We start from the raw sequence: 20519 nt of genomic DNA on the forward strand, positions 1-20519 counted from the left end.
TTTTTGTTCATTTTATATATATGTAAAAGTGTATTTTAATTCTTGTCAAAAGAAATTCCAAAGATCATACATGATTTCAAAATGAGGATGTCCCAACACTGGCCTTGAATGAGTCGTCCATCTCACTCCTTCTCTTTTATGTAGTCACTCAGAAATATGATATTATCTGCATGGAATCCAAAGAGAAAATGGTTATTTTCAGAATTCTATTCCATTTTACCTCTCTCTTCTTCATCAGTCTATCTATGACAGCCATCATTTACAAAGTACTTCAAAGTGTGCACTTTATATATAGTCTCTGTCAATTGGGCCTCACAACCATCCTATAAGGCAAATACTATCATCCCCATTTTACAAACTACAAAATAAGACACAAACATTAACTGACCTGTCCAAGATAACACAACCAGTGATTGCCAGCAACAGGATTTAAACCCAGCTCTTCCTGACTCCAAGTCTAGCACTCTATGCATTGTCATACTTCCTCTCATACATATACACTGTTCACTTGAGAGGAGTAAACAGGTCTCCCAAAAGAACTTGGGGAAAACTATTTTGATTAATCGATACTTATCACTATGTTGCATTCATCTTCAAAAATATTTAAAATTGTTGAAACTGCCTTGTTATTATTTAAAAAGTAGTTACAATCAAAGAAAGCATAGAGAGTTAATGCTATACTGGCCTTGTTAAAAGACCATCTAATATGTGAAGGGGAGATACAAATCAAGTTAAAAAGTAAAAGCAAACTACAGGAGCTAGAAGCTTCTTCAGTCCAGACTGACTGGGAAAAAGTATTGTCATGGAAGAACAGTAGGGGGTATCACCCCACCATTATGGGGAAGTAGCTAAAAAGTGAGGCTAGGGACCAATATCAGTCCTGAAAAACACTAAAAAATAGACATCCCTCTACTTGCAAAAGAGGCAGTAGGGGACCAAAGGCAGAGAATGTTGCAAATGTCACACACAGAGTTGATTTGTATCTTAATTGTTTTTCCTTGTCACAGGGAAAAGTTCAATAGTGGTACACTGGGAAACAACTGGTGTAAAAACAAAAGTCATTAATATAATTTAAAAAAATAAAAAATCATGGTAGAACTCTTTAACTTAAAGAGAAGGGATTACAGCCAAATTTCTGTTCTCACTGCCAGAATTGAAAAATCACACTAACTCCATCTGAAAATCCTCTAGAATAAGTAAGATCACTGTAGAAGCAGGGAAAGCAAGTACAAGGAAGGGTTCTTGAAATCTCTGACCTGAAACTAAGGAATCAATTTCAGACTGAAATAATCTGGATTTAACTGTGTACTCCTAAATTGGATAAAAATGGATAACATATTACCAGCAAGTGTAGGGGATGGCATGCCCTCAAATTATTTTTTCGCATGCCCTCAAATTATTTTTTCTCATTATGTGTCTGTATATAAATGAACAAAGTACAGACAATATAGAGAACTAGAAACTCTAATGTAAAGAGGCAAATTTTACCTCATCTATCACCGAGACTTGCTAGGACTCATGACTGGAAATTATCTTTGAAAAGGCCTACCTTAGATAAGCATGATTACAAAGAGGCAAAAAGGAAGCTGAAACCAATATGAATGCACAGCAAAATTGTCAACAAATTTAGACTTTAAAAAGATACAGAGAGAAGTAGAAGCAATGACACCTGAGAACTCAAGAGTAGCTTGGTACTATAAGACTTGTGTCAGAAACTAACTTCCAAATGATGTGAGACTGGCAATAAACACTAAAAATAGGGGGATAAAAGGCTTTTTAAAAACCCATCCTTGGTGTCAAAATAAGGACTAGGACAAATACTTGGGGTGGATGGGATGATGTTAATGGATAACTGTAAGAAGACTAAACTACTTAATTTTTACTTTGCTTCTGTTTTCTTCCCCAAGAGAAATAACCTTTGAACTGGAAAAAATGGAACAAAAATGGTTAATAAAGAATGGAAATGGAATCTGTGAGGAGACTCTCATGTAGCAATCTAAGTGCTCTCACTGAGTTCAAGTCACCAAGACGAGACAAATTATATGCTACAATCCTGAAAGAATTGGCAAATATGACTACTGTGACCCTGGAGGTGATCTTTAAATTTTGAAAAATAGGTAGGTGCTTGCCAAAGAAGTAGAGAAAGGCAATTGTTTCCCCAATTTTCAAAAAAGTCTTCAAGCACCCTTTGCTTAGGTAGTATGGTGTGGAAGATTTCATAAACTGTCAGATTTTTGGGGACACACTTATCAGTTTTGCAGAATTTTAAAAAATTGTTACATAGGATAGCTCTCTGGGAGTATGGAGGGGAGGGCCTAAGGATACAGGGGGAAATTGAGGCATCATGTACCAAATATTAACCTAATTCCCACCTAATAAACTATTTCTTGAGCCTTCAGTGGAAAAATAAGGCATTGGAGAATTAACAGGTACTCAAGACTTCCAATAGGTCAGTCACCAGATTCCTAATTCTTTTGGTCACAACAATTTATGAAACCACTAAGGTTTGAAGGAAGTGCAATTTACATTTATAGAATGACCACACAAATAAAATAAAAGATTCTTTGACATGTCACTTAGTGACCTATCAAGAAGGGAACAAGCACCTAGCTCTGATAGGGTGCTTGTGCTTGGACCCCACTTCCAAGATCACATTTTTCCCTAGCCACAAAACACTATTGCTGACAGTTTTCTCCCCAGCCCATGACAGAAACAAAATTCAATAATTCAAGGACCAAATTTTTTTTTTATAAGACCTTCACCAATCTGGTGAAACATGACAGTCTTCTCCCCAGCCCATGATAGAAACACTGTGCCTAGCAATAACTCATAAGCAGGCCTCAGTAAGGCAAACTCTTTCTTGCTGTTACAAGAACAAGCTGACCTCTGTAGAATTTCTCTTGTAAAAATAGGACTATCTTCTACCAGCGTAACTATCATGTACTGACTCCCACAGTTACCACATACAATCCAGAGGTCAAGCTATATGTCACCTCCCGAAGTTATCTTGTTATATAGGCAAAACAGACCAAAAATACAACCCTGAGGAAGCCTCCCCTCCCTCCCCCAGCCCTACCCACCTCTTCACCTACGTTTCCAGTAGTGAATAATGCCTGTGACTAGTTATCATCTAATTAGCATATCTGCCAGAAAATCTACTACTTTTCCTATGTAAACTGTAGCATCATTCCTGTTAGGCTGCAAGTTCCCTAAGGAGAGCTGCCCTTCATCCTGGCATTACAATAAATCTTTGCCAACTTGACTTAAAGAATGCTTGAGTCTCTGAATTCATTCCAAATGACCCTCTCCTGTATTTCACTCCTTCAGGGGTCCCTGATCCCCCCAAAACTGCATCAGTCTTGAATTATGTCCTATGGAAATTCATCGCAGCATCAAAAAGTTTTTATAGATTTGATAAATGGCAGTGGAGTTATACTTATCTTAGTTAAAAGTGAATAATGTATTAGTTCATTTGTGTAAGAAGGTATATAGTAGTGGGGAGAAAAAAACATCTGTAACAGTGGGTCATCTCTAAGGAGTGTGAAATTCTAGTTCAAAGAAAAAGGCAAAAAAGGAATGAAACTTCTGGACAGGGGTGGCACACTGGTACCACTTTAAGATATGACCTGTGACAAAAGCCCTCAGTTAAAGTAGGTAATATAAGTCCCATTGTGATTACTATTTGCAGCCATCAAATGGAGTGGTAGGAGGAAGCAGAGACAGAGAGAAAAAATTTCAACTTTAGCTCAGTTCTAAGCAGGCATATAGTATCTAGAAGTTTCAACTGAACTATAGGAAAGTACCTGAGAATTAATCCTCCTGGGTTTCCCATTATCTCTAGAAAGTGCCTTTTTTTAAACTACTTCCCTTTATTCCCAGACCTCACTCTACCCCTCCCTCTTCTGAAAAGTAACCAAAATCAGGGCTAAAAATACACCATAACAGAGAAACTATGCTACCAACTAGTAGTAACAATTCAATTCTATTTTAATGAAGTCAAAGACTTTTCAGACAAGAAATAAACCTATACCTTAGCTAAAGAGTATCACAAAATGAAAAGTTCAATTCAGTCCTATGTTCAGCAATTACACACTTAGTACTTGTCATATTTTAAGATAACACCTTAAAACTTTCCCCCACTACCACAGAGATGAAATATTCTTACTCAACTTTACAGATGGGGAAACTGAGGCTAAGTCACTTGTTACAGGCCTTACAGCCATTAAATGTCAGAGCCAGGACCTAAACTCAAGTCTCCAGATTCTAAGACTCTTTTTACTGTATCACATCGTAATTATCCTGAGCTCCTGGTAAATGTGCAAATTCTTCGGCAAATACACACTTAAAATTCTTCTGACCTGCCTGCCTTTCAAGTCATTTAGTATTTGAGTACCTCATGAAAATATCCCCAAATCCTCAATTCAAAATCTCATAGAACATGCTCTAGACTTTACAAAGCACAAAGAGGATGACAAAGAGTATCTTTCTTCCCCAAAGGATAAATGTTTTGAAGAAAAAAATTTCTCACCCGCAATGATTGTTGTGGCTTGTCGTCTCACATTGTTTTTATCCACGTATTCACCATAGTCTATTTTCCCTTCCACAAAAACTCGAGCCCTGACAAAAACAAATTGTAAACAAGTAAGTAAAAACAGCTGATGCATTCCAACATGTGCTTCTTATCTGATTTGGAAAGGTAAAAATACACACATACAGACACACAAGTATGAGAAAGGCTACTGACATACATAACCACGCTTAAAGTGACAATTTTTGAAGTTCAGAATGACAACGCAAGAGGCATGACTTCTCTAGCAGGCTGTCCTCCCAAGCATCCCCACTTTCTTTCATCTTGTATCTCTCCCCATATACTGGCTCTTCCCCTGATACCTACAAACATTTCCATGTCTTTCTCAACTTCAAAAAACCTTCACTTGGTCCACCTATCTCCACTACCTATCATCTACACATCCTTCTTCCTTCATGGTGAACACATTTTGAAAACTGTTCATTCTCACTGCCTCTACTCCTCTCCCTTCATTCTTCTAAATCCTTTGCAATCTGGCTCGCAACATCCCCATGCACCATGCACCTGAAACCGCCTTCTCCAAAGCTACTGAAGACCTCTTAACTGAATTCAATTAACATTTATTAAGCAACTGGCTACACCTTCACTCATTCCCCTGAGCTCACTGGTGGAGGCAGGAGAGACAGAATACTGCTTTCCACACAGTGCCACTTCGAGGCTCTCACCCTACCACTGCATGACACAGTGACCTCTCTTCCTTTGAGGTTTATGCTATTCACATCAGGGCAGCGGGTTGGTGCAGTGGAGAAAATGCCAGGCCAAGTTCAACTCTAACTTCAGATACATCCTAGCTGTGTGACTCTGGGCAAGTCACTTAACCATGTTTGCCTCAGTTTACTCTTTTGTAAAATAAGCTGGAGAAGGAAATGCCAAACTACTCCAGTGTCTTTGCCAAGCAAACCCCAAACGGGGTCACAAAGAATCTGATATGATTGAACAATTACTAACACACAAGAATGTTGTGAGCAAAGTGATATGTAAAAGGGACAAGGCCTGTCCTTTTCACCTTTGCAAAATCTCTCCAATATGTCCCCTCTTCTCTGACACTGCTACCACTCTGGTTCAGCTCTTCATCAACTGAAATACTGAAATAACCTGTGGGTCGGCCTGCTTGAAGTCACACCCCACTCCAATCCATCCTCCACTTTGCTACTGAAGTGATTTTCCTAATGGAAAATATATTTTTATTATTTTATTATATTAGATATACAGTAGAATCTCAGTTTATGAGTAAGCTGGTTTATGTATGCTTCGCTGGATTAGGAAAAATTCTTCACAAAATTTTTCTTGCAGACCAACAAAAATTCGCACTACAAACATCAAAATCTTATTGAAAAACATCACCCAAATAAGGAAGGTTGTAGCAATGAGAGCCACGAACATTTTTAATAATAATGCAATGTCACATTTCTGTGACATTCTGAAAAAATGTCAAAAACAAGTGTCGTTAGATTCCTAGTCAGAAGCAAACAAAAAAAAAAATCAGTGAGTCAAAACATGAAAGTGATTCTAAAAAACAAAAAATAAGTGAAGGCAGTAGTGTTAGTCTTACTTTTAGTGAAAGTAGCACAAGAGAGAACACTTGTGATGTTGTTCTTATAGCAGATTGTCCTTCTAAGCAATAACCCTTCCTCTTCTTCCTCCCTCTCATCTCCCTCATGCCAGCCATGACTCTTCTCAAAGGTAAAGTGCAGGTTAATTTATTTTCAGTTTATATTGTGTACTAATTATTGCAATTGTATTTCAGGCACATTAGGGACAAAAAACTTACTTAAAATTATAAATAATTATTTTTATATTACTACTTTTAGGGATGTGGTACCAATCATCTGCCTTTACATTATTTCTTATAGGAAAATTCACTTTGCAATACGAACAAATCACATGATGAACAGAATCTCGGAACGATTTAAATTCGTAAACCAAGGTTCTACTGCATATATAATAATATAATATTTTATTATTTTTAAATTTTCTTTCCAAATGGAAAGATCATGTCTCCCTCACCCCCCAACCTCTGACCACACTCAATAAACTCCAGTGGCTTCCTATCACCTCCAGGGATAAAATTTTTAAAAAATGCTCTGTTCAGCAAAGACCTTCACAACCTAGATTCTATCTTTCCAGTCTTCTTACACCTTCCTACCTGCCACACACTATTTGGTCCAGTGACACTGGCCTCCATGCAATTCCACAAACTCCATCTCTTGGCTCTGCGCATTTTCTCTGACTGTCCCTAGAATGCTCTCCCTCCTCATCTTCACCTATATTGCCTTTCCTGGTTTCCTTCAAGTCTCAATGAAAATTAATAGGAAGCTTTTCCCAATCCTTAATTCTAGTGCCTTCCCTCTGATAATTTTCATATTTATACTGTATACAGCTTATTTGTACGTATTTGTTTCCTTGCTGTCTCCCCCGTTGACTAGTAAGCTCCTTGAGAGTAGGCACTGCATGTTGCCTCTTTCTGTATACCCAGCACTTAACACAGTGCCTGGCCAACAGCAAGCGCTTAATAAAAGTTTATTGTTTGACTAAATAAAAGTTGATATTTGGCCTTATTTATCCTCACTGAAATAAAGCTGCTGACACTTAAAATGTACCCCTCCCATCAGTATTAAATATGGTACTTTAAGTCTTCTCTAGGATTTTCACTATAATATACCATAAACTAAACTAGTTGACCTTAAAGTTCCCTTTTGATTAGGATTGTGATTAGGATTATTTGGAAGTTACCAAATGACCATTTCAATTCAGTTGTACCCCATTCTATAATAAGTCATGCTCACCAAAATCCTAACAAAGTGATTTAAGAAGTCTAGGATGCCACAGGTAGCCAATGCATATAAATCCTTGTACTAAATTTCCTTACTTTTATTTAGTCAAACAATAAAACAATACTCGTATATTATTTCCTTACTGGCAAATAAAAGCCAATGAAAACAAGTATGAGAGTTGGCTGGTTATTAAAGTCAGAGACAACACACAACTATGCAGATGGCCATTAGACAACACAGCCTCTCCCCTACATCCCTAGAATATCTGAATCTACATGAACTGCTAAATTCGAAAGTAATTCCACATATATTAACAAAACTATATCTAGTTATCCATTAGAACATAAACTCCTTATAGCTAAAAACCATCTTAATCATTGTACTTTTACCCCCAGAGCCTAGCATAGAGGCTGCCCTATGAGGGCGCTTAATACTTGTTCACTGATTGATTGTTTCAGTCAAGTGCAAACACATACTACTCTTGCTATAAATTTTGGAGTTCTCTCCTAAAAAGGATTTTGCCTTAGTATAAAAAAAAATTATCTATTCTTGAGATAAGAAAAACATTTTTATGGGACTTTAGCAAATAAAACAAATATTTACTGAAACATAATTGTTTCATTTTCCCTCTTTTTTTTTTTACAGGTCCATGACATCCTTTGTACTATTACTGAAATCCTTAATGTACATTATGTTCTATGTCCCCAATTAAACTGCAACCCTCACACTGGAAGAAACTAACTTGTTCAACTTCATATCACCCATAACACACAGCAGAGAGGCTAACACAGAGAAGACATTCAGATATTTGTTGAAAAAGCCATTTCCCATCTGGCAAAGGATATAAAGTTTTCAAAAGAACAAATTCAAATCAACAACCATATGAAAAAGTCTCTAAATCATTAATTAGAGAAAGCAAAATTAAAATAATGGCAAGGTATCACTTTATGCTCATTAAGTTGTCAAAAATGGTCAGAATTTTCAGGGATGACAATGGGAATTGATAAAGGGGAACTGCCAGTTTGGAAATTCTCTCCACTCCTGCAGGTTAGCAACTCATGCATAATTATAGTCTTGGAGAGTTACCTGGGGCCCTAAGAAGTTAAATGACTTGATCATATTCACACAAACGTGTCACAGAAGGATCTGAATCCAGATCTTCCTGACTTAAAGCTAAGTCAAATAGTCACAATATCTTGCTACTACCACTAAACAATGTGTACGTGTATATGTATGTGTATGTGTGTGTGTATGTATGTGTGTGTATGTGTGTGTCCATGCCTCGTTGCCGAAGAAAACCATGTCATCAGAGAAATAATGACATGACTTGCACTTGACTTTGTTTTGAGTGAGGGAGGGCTGTGCAGATCACCAGCCTCACTTCTCCTCCAGAGCCATCTGGATCCAGTGACCAGATATTCATCAGGATGACCGGAGATGACCCAGGATGAGGCAATTGGGGTTAAATGACTTGCCCAAGGTCACACAGCTAGTGAGTGTCAAGTGTCTGAGGTGAGATTTGAACTCAGGTCCTCCTGACTCCTGCACTGCTGCTCTATCCACTGCACCACCTAGCTGCCCCACCACTCAACAATGACAGAAATAGTCAATGTTGAAGAACTGTGGGGAAAGTCTTATTAATACATAACTGTTTGAGCTGCAAATTGGTACAAGTATTCTAGAAAACAATTTGGAATTATATAAGAATTAACTGTCCACACCCTTTGATTCAGTGGTCACACTATTAGGTTTATGCGCCAAGGAGATCAATGACATAAAGTAACTCCCCTCCCCATCCCTAAGTACCAAAATATTCACAGAAGTACTATTCATAGGAACAATAATCTGGAAATAAATTAAATGCCCTACAAATGAGAAATGATTGAGCTTCTCTGTGTGTGTGTGTATGTGTGTGTGTGTGTGTATGTGTGTGTGTGTATGTGTATGTATACATATACGTACACAGACCTACACATATTATCATGCCATAAGGAAAAGAAATATGAACAACTCAGAGAAATATGAAAGATAGCATATGAACTGACACAGAGAAAAAAGAGCAGAACCAAAATAATATACACAATGACAAAAAATGATAAATGGAGACAACAGTAAAAGGTAAGAGAATTCAGGTCAAATGGAAAGTACAGTTTTGGTTCCAAGCCAAACATACTTTCTAGTAAGAAAAAACAAACTACAGGGGTGGAAGAGAGGAAAATTACATCACTGAGCAATTTTGCTTAGCTTTTTTATGGGATTTACGCCTCAAAATAAGATACATCAACAAAAAATTATGGAATGATCCCATCCCTGAAGGTTGTAAACTCTTTCTTCAACTACATGATTCCTACAATCTCCTTGAAGCAAGATGTTTTTGTCCTCAACTCTAGGAGGCATTTAATCCTTCCCATATGTCTTCCTTTCTTTACTTACCCTTTTTTCACATACTGATAGGCCAGATCCCTCAGGCCTGGCCTGAAAACTGATATTCTGTGCCATGTGGTCCTTTGGCTGATATCACCTAAATTACAAAAAGGGGTAGAAATATTAGCAGCCACCGCACAAAGTAGAATCACTGTAATTATTCCTAACACAACAAAAAAGAGAAGGTTCTTTTTAGATTCTGCTGCCTAGGATGATAGCACAGACTAGATCCAAATTCCTGGGTCTTATTAGAAATATACCACAAGTATAGGTAAAATTATTTAACTACGAAGGGAGAGAATGTGAACTCAAAGTTTTAAAAATGAATGTTAAAAACTGTTTTTGCTTGCAACTGGGAAATAAATTGTACAGACAATGGGATACAGAAATCTGTCTTGCTCTACAGGAAAATAGAAAAGAGGAGGATGGGGGTAGGTGATAGAAGGGAGGGCAGATTGGGAAAAGGGGTGATTATGGTGCATGCTGTCCTGGGGTGGGGAGAGGGAAGAGACGAGGTGAAAATTTAGAATTCAAAATTTGTGGAAGTGAATGTTGAAAACTGAAAAGAAAAATAAATTATATTTAAAAAATTATTTAACTACTTAGTTTTCAAGATGCTCAGGTGAGTGGCATCAATGAAGCACAAAGGACTATTAATTAAAAGGCAAGCAACAAACAAGATAAATGAAAAACAACTTAAGTTTAAACAAGAGTTTCTATCTTGACTCAATAATTTAAGGACCAAATTTTTTTATGAGACCTTCACCAATGTGTACAAAACTACTTTTAGCAGACAGTTGTGATGAACTGTTTTGTACAAAAAAATGATTACCTGGTAGCAAATTGTAATTCAGTTGCTCTGAACCTAAAAATCTTTTCAATAGTATTTAAAATTTCTTGACCACACTGCCATCAATTTCTGAGCACACAATTGTTTATATGTATGTTTATTAATATAATATATCTAATATATTAATGCCATGTATATTATAAAATATATGCAAAAAACATTTTAAAAGATAAAGTTGAAAAAATATTTTTAAAATTTCTTTTCTTTTTTAATACTACAAAAAACCTTTTTGTTCTCACTAAAAAAATCATTTCAGTGAGAACAATATGAACATACTATTATTTTTTATCTTGGTCTAACACTTTGTGATTACGATGTTTCAAAAAATCTATGTCAGGTTTATTTCTATAATTGCTTTCAATGGCTATTATAGCAAAGTTCATAAAAATAAGGAGATCCAAGCAGGTGCAACACTGGTCATACTTCAATTCCATCCACCAATTATGCAGTGGTTTGTGTTTGAAATTGAGCTACTTGAAAAAAATTTTCCTTTTTAAATGAACAGAAATGTTAACCTCTTCTTTCTATTCTCCACTCACTGAAAAAAATAGAAAAACCAAATTCTTTTAAAGTGTGCCTTCTTTGTAGAAAACTGAAAACAAACAAACCAACAAACCAATAAATAAAAGTGTGCCTTCTTCATTTGCTTCCAAACTGGAACAATGTTACAGATCTGAAATAATACTGTGAGCCTCAAACTCACTGCCTCTGATTCTTGCTGCTGCTTGTTTACACTCCTGCTAATTATCTATGGCTCAGCCCCTCTTTATTAGGAGGAGAAGGAAAGTTTTAACAGCTAGGTAGCGGGGAAACCCACGTGCCAGGACATCATCCACATATGGTGGCAGCAGGAGCATGGGAATGACTGGCCACTGCCTTTACGGAGAAAAAGGAGTTAAGAGGATGAAGTTAAGCCATATCAAGAATGGACTGCCTGATCACTGACCAGTGAAGGAACAAGTACAGCAGGCCATCTTGGGCAGCAGCCCACCATGTGCTTAAGAAAAGGGAGACAGCAGCAGAGGCAAGCAGCTTGCCGAATAACTGAGTTGCTTTTCTTGGTCCTCGTACTTTATGCGTGCATCCCAAAAGATCGCACAACTTTGGAAAACAGTGCTTTGGAAGATGTATGTACAGTATACTGCCAGGAATAAAGTAGGTTAGAAAAGAAGTTACTGAGGTCACTAAGGCTTCTCTTTTGAAAGTGTACAGAGGAGAACAAAAGGCCAGAAAGAAGCACAGGCAAACAATACAGTTTTAAAAACAACAGGTTGAACTTACTTGAAAAGAAAAGCAAGCAGTACATAAAAGAGATTTGCATTTTTATATAGGATTCTTTTTTGTTATCCTACCTATATGGAAAAGCCCATTTAGTTTTTATTCAAGTCAGAATAAAAAAACACACACACAAGGTGTCTCTATAAGGAAAAGTATTACCCAATTTGTCTTAAGGAAGTCACTATAAAAAAAATAGTATAAAATTGGGGGTCACCTTTGAAAAGAATCAGGATCTTCAGTTTACTTACATAGGATTACAACATAAGTATAAGAAAGAAGGGTGTCTTATAAATAAGATGTAAACTCCATAAAAATCCCATCTATCATCAAATATTGGTACCAAACTAATAAATATACTTGGTTCACCCAAAAGTCTTTGAAACTTACCCTGTTGGGATGTCTCACTTTCTCCCGATCGCCACATCTCATTTGTGGCCAAAGAAAAGATTGTGACTGGATTTTTTCCTTCAGATTGCCTTAGAACAGGATCCTGACCCACTCTTCCAAGTAACTGGACACGATTAAGAGCTGAAATAAAAAACAAAGATAAATGTACAACTGAAAAACAAAATCCTTAACTTGAGAGAAATACTCCAAAGAACAACAGAGAACTAAGTCTTACTATATTTTTAATGGGGGAAATGGGAAGGGAACCATATGCCATACACAGTGCTAAGAATTTTACTAATATTATCTCACTGGATCCTCAGAAGAACCCTAAGAGGTAGGTGTCACCATGATTCTCACTTTATATTTGAAGTAACAGAAGAAGACAAGTTAAGACTTGTACAGGCTCACAAAGACTGTTAAGGGTCTAAAGCCACATTTGAACTTAGGTCTTCCTAATTCCAGGCCTATCCCTCTATCCATTTCACCACTCCAAAGTGGAAGGTAAGAGAAAGTATGTCAGAACAGTGCTCAGGGAAAAAAGGTAGAGAGTAGACTCTGACTTCAGAAATTATTGGTACCAGAATAAAGTCTCAGAGGCAACTCATTACCGAGAAATGAAAGGATAAACAAAAAAACCCAGATATTTACACGAACACAGAACTGCAATAACATTACGATGGCAAGGTCAAACTGCAGCTGAGTGGTTTATTTCAATGAGGAAAAAGGAGAAAAGGTAGATTTCTGCTGATTACATAGAAAATAAAATATAATTTTAAAAAAACAATTTCTAGGATACATCCTGGATACATATTAAGCTCATTGTCCCACACCTTCCACATCTATACAACTGTACAATAAATTACGTTCACAATAACAGCCATGAGTTTTTAAGTAAAAAGTTAAACATACTTTGTTTAATAAGGCAAAAAAGGTAGTTACCTATAAAACTATGCCAGGTAACAGAAGAATTTCTAACTTACTTTCTTTTTCCCCTTGCCATGTTTCCTATAAAATAAGATTTCACAGGAGCCACAAAGGATCAGAGAAATCATTTGGCTCAATCTCTTCCTTTTACAAATAAGGGAACAGAATCAGAGTGAAGTTAAATTCTTGCCCACAGTGATACAAGTAGTAAGTGGCTAGATTAGGATTTGTACCCAGAGCCACTGATTGCAAATCCAATCATCTCCTCTGGTACCACTCCATCACTAACATAAGCTAAAAATCTGGGGACCATAAGCAAAAATTTCTGAAAGTCTGCCTTATTTCTACAAAGCAACCTCTTATTCCTCCACCTAATGTTATAACTTAAGATTTCAGGCCCCTCAAGTCAAGGAAGTAAAGGAAAAGAAGAGTAGGAACCCAAACACCCAACAGGGACAACTGTTCAATAACAGACTCCATTGTGATCAAATGCCAATCCCTGGGCCATAGGTTTTAATCAACAGATATTTGAAACGTTGTTGATGTTACCATTAAGATCAAGCAGAATGAGACCAAGGATGTCCATCAGCTTCCCCTCACCCAGCACAGGTTCTACAGGACTTCAGCTACAGGGAAGAAGTCTCATGATTGACCCAAGTACTGGAGAGAATTGTGATAAGGAGTTCAGGCTGGCAAATACAGGGAGGGGAAAAGGTAGATCGGCCCCTGCTATCTGAAATTCTGCTTAATTTGAACATGTTCCCTTTCTCCCTGAAAATGTTGGAAGGCATGTACATGCCAAGCCTCCAATCCCACATCCTCTTTAGCCCGTGCCCAAATGAAATGCACTATACTACATCATGGGTGTCAGTCTACTTCCCTGAAACTTTTTAAATCTTTAAAATTTTAAGCATTTTAATTACTTAAGAAGTTGAGTGGCATGTAGATGGTCACCCTTTCATCTTGTTCCTCTTCTCCACATTCCTAAAGATGCCAGTATTTCAAATGCTTCCTAGAAACTATAGCCCAATGGTAGGCAACTGACTGCAATGAAGTCTGTAGCTGATTATGATTTCCCTGTTGAGAATCCCTAGGTGAGGTAAAGCTCAACATCTCAAGGAAAAGACTAATTACAGGAAAAGTAGGAAGGCAGATACTTGAGAAGCACTTTGGCTAATGCCTGAACTACTCTTCCAACATCACCAAGTCTAAAGAAGGACCTTCATCCCCTTCTACTTCTCTTTTACTTGTGGAAGAGTGGATATCCTCTTCAAGATATGTTCAGTTTTATGTTCCCCTTTTCCTTTACCATCTCCTCTTAAGTTCAGATTTTTCAGGCAGCTTGAGCTCTAAATTGATCACATACAGGAGAGGAGTAGGAAGTTGTTTGGCAGAAAAAGAGCAGTCTCAGAAATGTCTACTAAGGAGGCCCTTCCTACCTTAGTTAGTGACAAATCAATGGCAGAGCTGATCCCTGTATTTGGAATCAAAGGTTCTGGGCTTAAGCTTGGCTCTGTCTCTTACTCTGTGTCGTGTTCAGCAAGTCGTTGTTGTTGTTGATTGTTGAATTATTCAACAAATAGATTGTTGAATCTATTTCCTCATCTATAAAAATCTTGGACCAGATGCTCTCTAAGGGTCGTTCTGACTAGAAATCTATTCCTCAGTGGATGGGATTGTTGGTTCAGGCACAAAACCTAAGTCAATGAAAGAATTCATAGATCATTTGTCACAGACAAATAAATTAACAGGTTATACCTATATGTATGTCTTCACACACATACATACATAAACACACGTTATATATGTTAGATATATTAAGCATATATAATTTAAGCTTAATTTAATTTAACCTTTAAATGTAAGCTTACATATATAACTTATAACCTTAGCTATCAGCTACTTACATCGTTCAAGAACTAAACCGGTACTTCCTTCAGAGTAATATCTTGCAAATTGACGAAGTACCTAAATAGAAAGAAACAATAGGATAGCTTTAATTTTCAGAAAGCACAAACAAAACAAGTAGCAAAGAAAAATCAATATTTGCTAACCAAGTAATGTTTTTTAAAAAATAAATAGTAAGTTGCTTTAAACAAACTCAAAAAACAATTGTCAACAAAATTTAAAGAAAATATTTGTTGGCTAAAAAAATTACTGAGTGGAATTTTCAAAACAATTCTTCATTATGTATTCAAAGGTACCCTCTTCATCACAAAAAGACTAAGCCTTCCCTCTCTCCAAGGGCATAACAGAGACTATCTCCATCACAAGACCCAATTATGCACTTAAAAATGTCCCTAATGCAAAAGAGAGTACCAGAATAAGACAGCCCTTGACTCTGTCCAGTTACTTCTTTAACTCCTATATGGTCAGAGTTCTTTTTAGGTCACATGGCAAAGCCAATATTGGCACAGCATGCAGGATGGAAACTTCACAGCAGCTTCATATACAAACTGTATTTCAGTTTCACCACTTGCAGGAAAAATGCATATATATATATACATAGGTCCCCTAAAATAAACAATCCCAGAAGAGATGGACATCATTCATACCTGAATGTAAACTACTTTAATCAGACACACAGCTTTGGCTCAGTGCTTAAAACACACAAAAAAGAGAATTCTGAAGGGGAAAGGGAGAGTCAGGAAGACAAGTTCAAACTCAACTTCAGACACTTAGTAGCTGTTTGAACCTAGGCAAGTCACTTAACCTCTGTTTGCCTCAGATTCCTCAACTGTAATATGCAGGATTATTGTGAGGTTTAAATGGGATAATTGTAAAAAGTGCTTAGCACAGTGCCCAGTACATAACACAGTGTCCAGCACTTAATAAATGTTTTTCCTTCCCCTCCCCTCACTCAGAGTAAGGCAAAAGGACGCAGGCGGTAGAAGAGTGGTTCATAAAAGGGGACAGGCAAGAAAGACAAACCAGCAATTTTGCTCCAGGCAGCTAGCTCACCAACAGAAAAATCATCGCTATAAATGGTTGATTGCTAATATATCAGATCTAATTAGGATGACTACAAAATTTCTCCCAATTCAACTCTGTACCCCAATCCACTTCATGCTCTTTCTTCAGAAGAGAAAATAGATATTATGTTGTGATTCTCCTCCTTTTCCTCTCTACTGCCATCATCTGTATCTACTTTGCACGGAATACAAGATACTGGAGCTGATAAAAAAAATTTAGATAAGAAATCTCCTACACTTAACAGAGCTCATACTTTATGATGGTCTTAGGATTGCTCTACTTCCAGGATATCAGAATATATCCCAGTATATACTTAAGGTACATCGTACCAGCACAACTAACCAAACGCACAAATCCTATTTTTAAAAAAGAGCTATAGATAAGTGATACAGTGAGTAGTCTACTGAGTCCAGAACCCTGATTCTCCAAAATCTAATTTTCCAACAGCTACAGTCCTCAAAAGTTCCCAGATATTCTGCCAACAGATTCAAAATCCAGGTCACCCTACCCTATCAAAACAAGTGGAGTTTTTTGCCATTAATTTTCCACTTCAGAAGTGACTACATTAAACAATATACAACTGGCTATTTTTAAACAGAATAACAGTGATCAATCAGGTAAAAGTCCAAGACTTTTTGGGCCTTCAGCAAATGTGAACATTTAAGATAAATAATGTAAGGCAGAACTTTGCTGTGTTATAGATCCCTTTGGCAAGCTGGAGAAACCTATGGAATCCTCAGAATAATGTTTTTAAGTAATTGAAGGAAATGCTAAATTTCAGTCAAAGATTAATGAACTGTAATTTTTAGTGAAGTGTAATTTTTCCCCTTAAAATCGATCTGCAAGGTAGTCTCTTTAAGCCATTTTCATATGCAACAGTTGATAAAAAGAGTAGAAAAAGTATTTGCTCTAAAAGATTTATATTCATTATCTAGTGAAGTTGCATGTTGCTGCTGTTAGGGATGAGTATTTTGATGTCTAATATGAGTAGAAAATGAACATTGTTTTACTATAAACTGCTAAAATATGTATACAAAAAAACTGCTTTCAGACAGGATTTTGGACAGTTTTGGAGAGAAGATCTATGGTTTAGATTCCAGTACTTAGAACTCTTTGTTAACAATGTGGAAGGACATCTTGTCTGTGTGAGAAAGGCTTGATATAAAGACTGAGAAAGATCTATTATTTATGAAAAACTAAAAAAAAGTTAAGTGCAAAGAAAGTTTCAGAGGCATCAAAGACGTGGAGTGCTTTGTTGAAGACTTAAAGGGAGATATATGACAGATACCTCATCACATTTGTACATATGTGATTTATGACTAAAGAACCCAAAACTAAGATAATGAGAAATCATATAAATATATGGAGGCTGAGATATGACTGAAAAAGAACTGTCAATCTGACATGGGAAGTTGTGTTTTTTCAGTAAAGAGTGAGTCACTGAGGGCCAGGAGGCTCTCATTTAAAAAACTTCAGTACAATGAAGAGAGCAGAGGGCAGCAGCAGGTGAGAAGAACTGAAGGAAGACTCAGCAGGGAGGCTGACACTCAGATGGAGCCTCCAGCAGTGAGAAAAGAAGCTTCCACGGATCTCCTGACTGGCCACAGAGAAATGACATCACTGCGAAGGAGCTCCAAACATCCATTGCTCTTCAGCTCCACCTACAGCTGGATAAAGGTAAAGTTTTTCTTCATAGGCTTTGCTCTCTAGAGCCCTGGGGCTAGAGAAGGAAAAAGCAGTGGGGTTCCTGGAGGCTATGGCATCCAGAGGACCCGGTTTAAAAAGTGAAGCAAAACTGTGTGATCTAGGCTACAACTGCACAGAACAGGTTCTGGCTTTAAGCACAAATTCTGGCTGCACAGCACACATCCAGCACAGTGCCCTACTCCTGCCTGGGTTGGTCTGTATAGCCTAGAGCAGGCCTTCTTAAACTTTTTCCATTTGTGACCCCTTCCAGGCTTCTCAAACTATGGGCTGTAACCCCATATGGGGGTCTACTAGAACACCTCTACTAGAGGTTAAGTACTTTGATGAACCCAGCAGCTGTCTGCCTCAAAGAGAACTACTACTCATATGCAAAGCTAGCCCTAGCCAAAGGTGAAGAAAAAATGTGCCTAAGCCATTTTCCAGGGGTGAGGGTCAGAACTGCAGCTTATTAACAGAGAAGCATTTCCATGTAATACAAATGTTCCTGAACAGACCCATGACAACAAGCCTGCAGCTTATTGCAGAGCTGCACCAATCACTTGTTTCTTTCCCTAACATGTTTCTTTTCTAGGCTGCTGCATGTGCCCACTTCACCATACCTGTGTGATCTGATAATACTATTTGTTTTGCCTTATTACTAAGCAAAAGGTTATGTTTCAGATCTACAAGCATCATTATTGTAGAAGGCTATACAGACAGAAAACATACAGGATAGGGGCTCAAGAGTTAGAGTAGTGAGGAAGAGAAATCCCCTAGGACTCTGAGAGTTTGAGTGTAACCATGTGGTGGTGATCTGTCTCTGGTAACTTAGACCAGATAAGTCTGAGTGAGTGTAGGTTGGTAGAGCTAGTCAAATTCAGACAGAAGTAGAGTCTATTACACACCTAAGTGAAAGGCAAGAGACCCCCAAGTCATGCACAGTGTAGATGATGACTGTGGTCCCCCATAACACCCAATTAGTCTTGTCACATTCTGAGGGCATTGGTAGAGATCACAGATTACTCCTTAATTGTCACTACATCCCCATGGTCCTCTTAGGAGTCCCTGGACCTCAGGTTAAAAATTCCTGGTCTAAAAGAGGCTTTGTCCCACCAAAGTGATGGCTTAAAAGTGCTCAAACTTTTGAAACATTTCAGATAGCAAGTGATCCCATTGCTGTTGATGGGAATAAAGTTACCTGTAAACCAGGTCTTCGAAACATGGCTTGTATTTTCTTCTTAGCTGGTTTGGAGTTTCTTCCTGAAGAATAAAAAACTGAATTATATATTACTGTCTATGCCAACTAAAATAGCTTCAAAGTCTGACTTCCGGACGATACATGTGTATTCAAGCTGGCACCAGATTTCTTCATATATAGGGCAAAGGGTTACTGATTTGCATTTTAAATCAAAAAAAGTCTGAAAGCTTCAGAAAATATTTGTAATGCTGTAAACCAGTACTTCTTAAATTGTGGGTCATGACCCCATATAGGATGAGAAAAAAATCTGGCAACAGTAAAAGGTTTCTGAACAAGCAACGCTAAAAATTAAAAATCAAACGAGTAATGAATTGGAGATGTTTCTGGCAGCACCTGCCCGTACTACACTGTGCAACTTCACTGCAGCCTTGGTTCTGAACACAGAGCATGCACACTGCACTGCAGATGCCTTCAGGTCACACAACTCTAACAAATACAGATGAAATGCAAACTAGGAAGCCCTGCTCTCAACAACCTGGCTCTGATGTATGGATAGTCTGTCCACAGACTATTGCTGTCCCACCCTCCCCAGCCGGAGGAAGACTAGAATAGCCTCAATGCCTTCACCACCATACCATCCACTCACTTCTAAAACCCTCTCAATTTATTTTCTGGTTTCATGCAACTCCAACTGCTCTCAACCCACAATCTCTTAACTAACTCCAATGGCCTTGCCTCAGTATTCATCTGCCTTGACTTCTCTCCAGCTTATGACTTTGTGGAGCTGCTGAAAAAAAACAAAAGTGAAATGGTCTCTGCCTTCAAGGATCTTACATTCCAAAGGAGGAAGACAAAAAGCATGTTTAGGATATATACAAAATGAATTCAAGGTAGCTTGAAAGGGCATGCTGTTCCAGACAGGGAGGAGAGATCAGGAAAGTCTCATTCTGTTACACTGCTCTCTTCTGGTCTTCCTCCTACCTGTCTGATCACTTTTAGTCTTCTCTGCGGGATGATCCACCTTCTCGCCCTGACTGTCAGTTCAGAAGACTACCAAATTGGTAGTGGAAGGAATAAGAGACAGACATGATAACTGTCTTCAACTATTTAAAGAAATATCACAGACAAGAAATTGGACTCTTTTTGTTTATCCCCAGATGGCATAAACAGAAGCAGTGGGCAGAAGTTACAAAAAGATAAATGTGGGCTTGGGTAAAGAAAAACTATTAGAGCTCTCCATTAGTGGAACGGCCTGGGGAGTAGGATAGCGGGCTCCTGAACGGCCATCTTCAAGCAAGCTTACGTGCCTGACACACATAATAGGTCCTGAATAAATGCTCAGTAAATTAAATTGCAACCTATATATCCAGCCATAAGCCCTCTTTCGAATGCCAGTACCGTGTTGCCAACTGCCTGTCCATCCCTACACCTAAG

The 20519-nt window shown here is 37.7% G+C and overlaps 1 protein-coding gene across 15 annotated transcripts in view; it reads right to left on the reverse strand.

The window, feature by feature from the left end:
- SSBP1 (single stranded DNA binding protein 1) overlaps positions 1-20519 on the reverse strand; it is a 22151-nt gene continuing 1632 nt past the window's right edge. For 8 of the 15 annotated variants that reach the window (XM_072652531.1, XM_072652534.1, XM_072652543.1 and 5 more), the window contains 6 exons: positions 19086-19147; positions 15136-15196; positions 12302-12442; positions 9796-9883; positions 4529-4617; positions 1-166 (listed from right to left, as the gene is read on the reverse strand). In XM_072652531.1, the coding sequence (XP_072508632.1) occupies positions 123-166; positions 4529-4617; positions 9796-9883; positions 12302-12442; positions 15136-15196; positions 19086-19147 (485 nt within the window). In that variant the 3' untranslated portion in view covers positions 1-122. Of the gene's footprint in view, positions 167-4528; positions 4618-9795; positions 9884-12301; positions 12443-15135; positions 15197-19085; positions 19148-19820; positions 19873-20066; positions 20189-20519 lie in introns of all 15 variants that reach the window. The other 7 variants (XM_072652537.1, XM_072652541.1, XM_072652542.1 and 4 more) reach the window with 5 other exon arrangements.

This window comes from Notamacropus eugenii, chromosome 3 (genome assembly GCF_028372415.1).
Source record: "Notamacropus eugenii isolate mMacEug1 chromosome 3, mMacEug1.pri_v2, whole genome shotgun sequence".
In the NCBI taxonomy this organism is placed as follows: Eukaryota; Metazoa; Chordata; class Mammalia; order Diprotodontia; family Macropodidae; genus Notamacropus; species Notamacropus eugenii.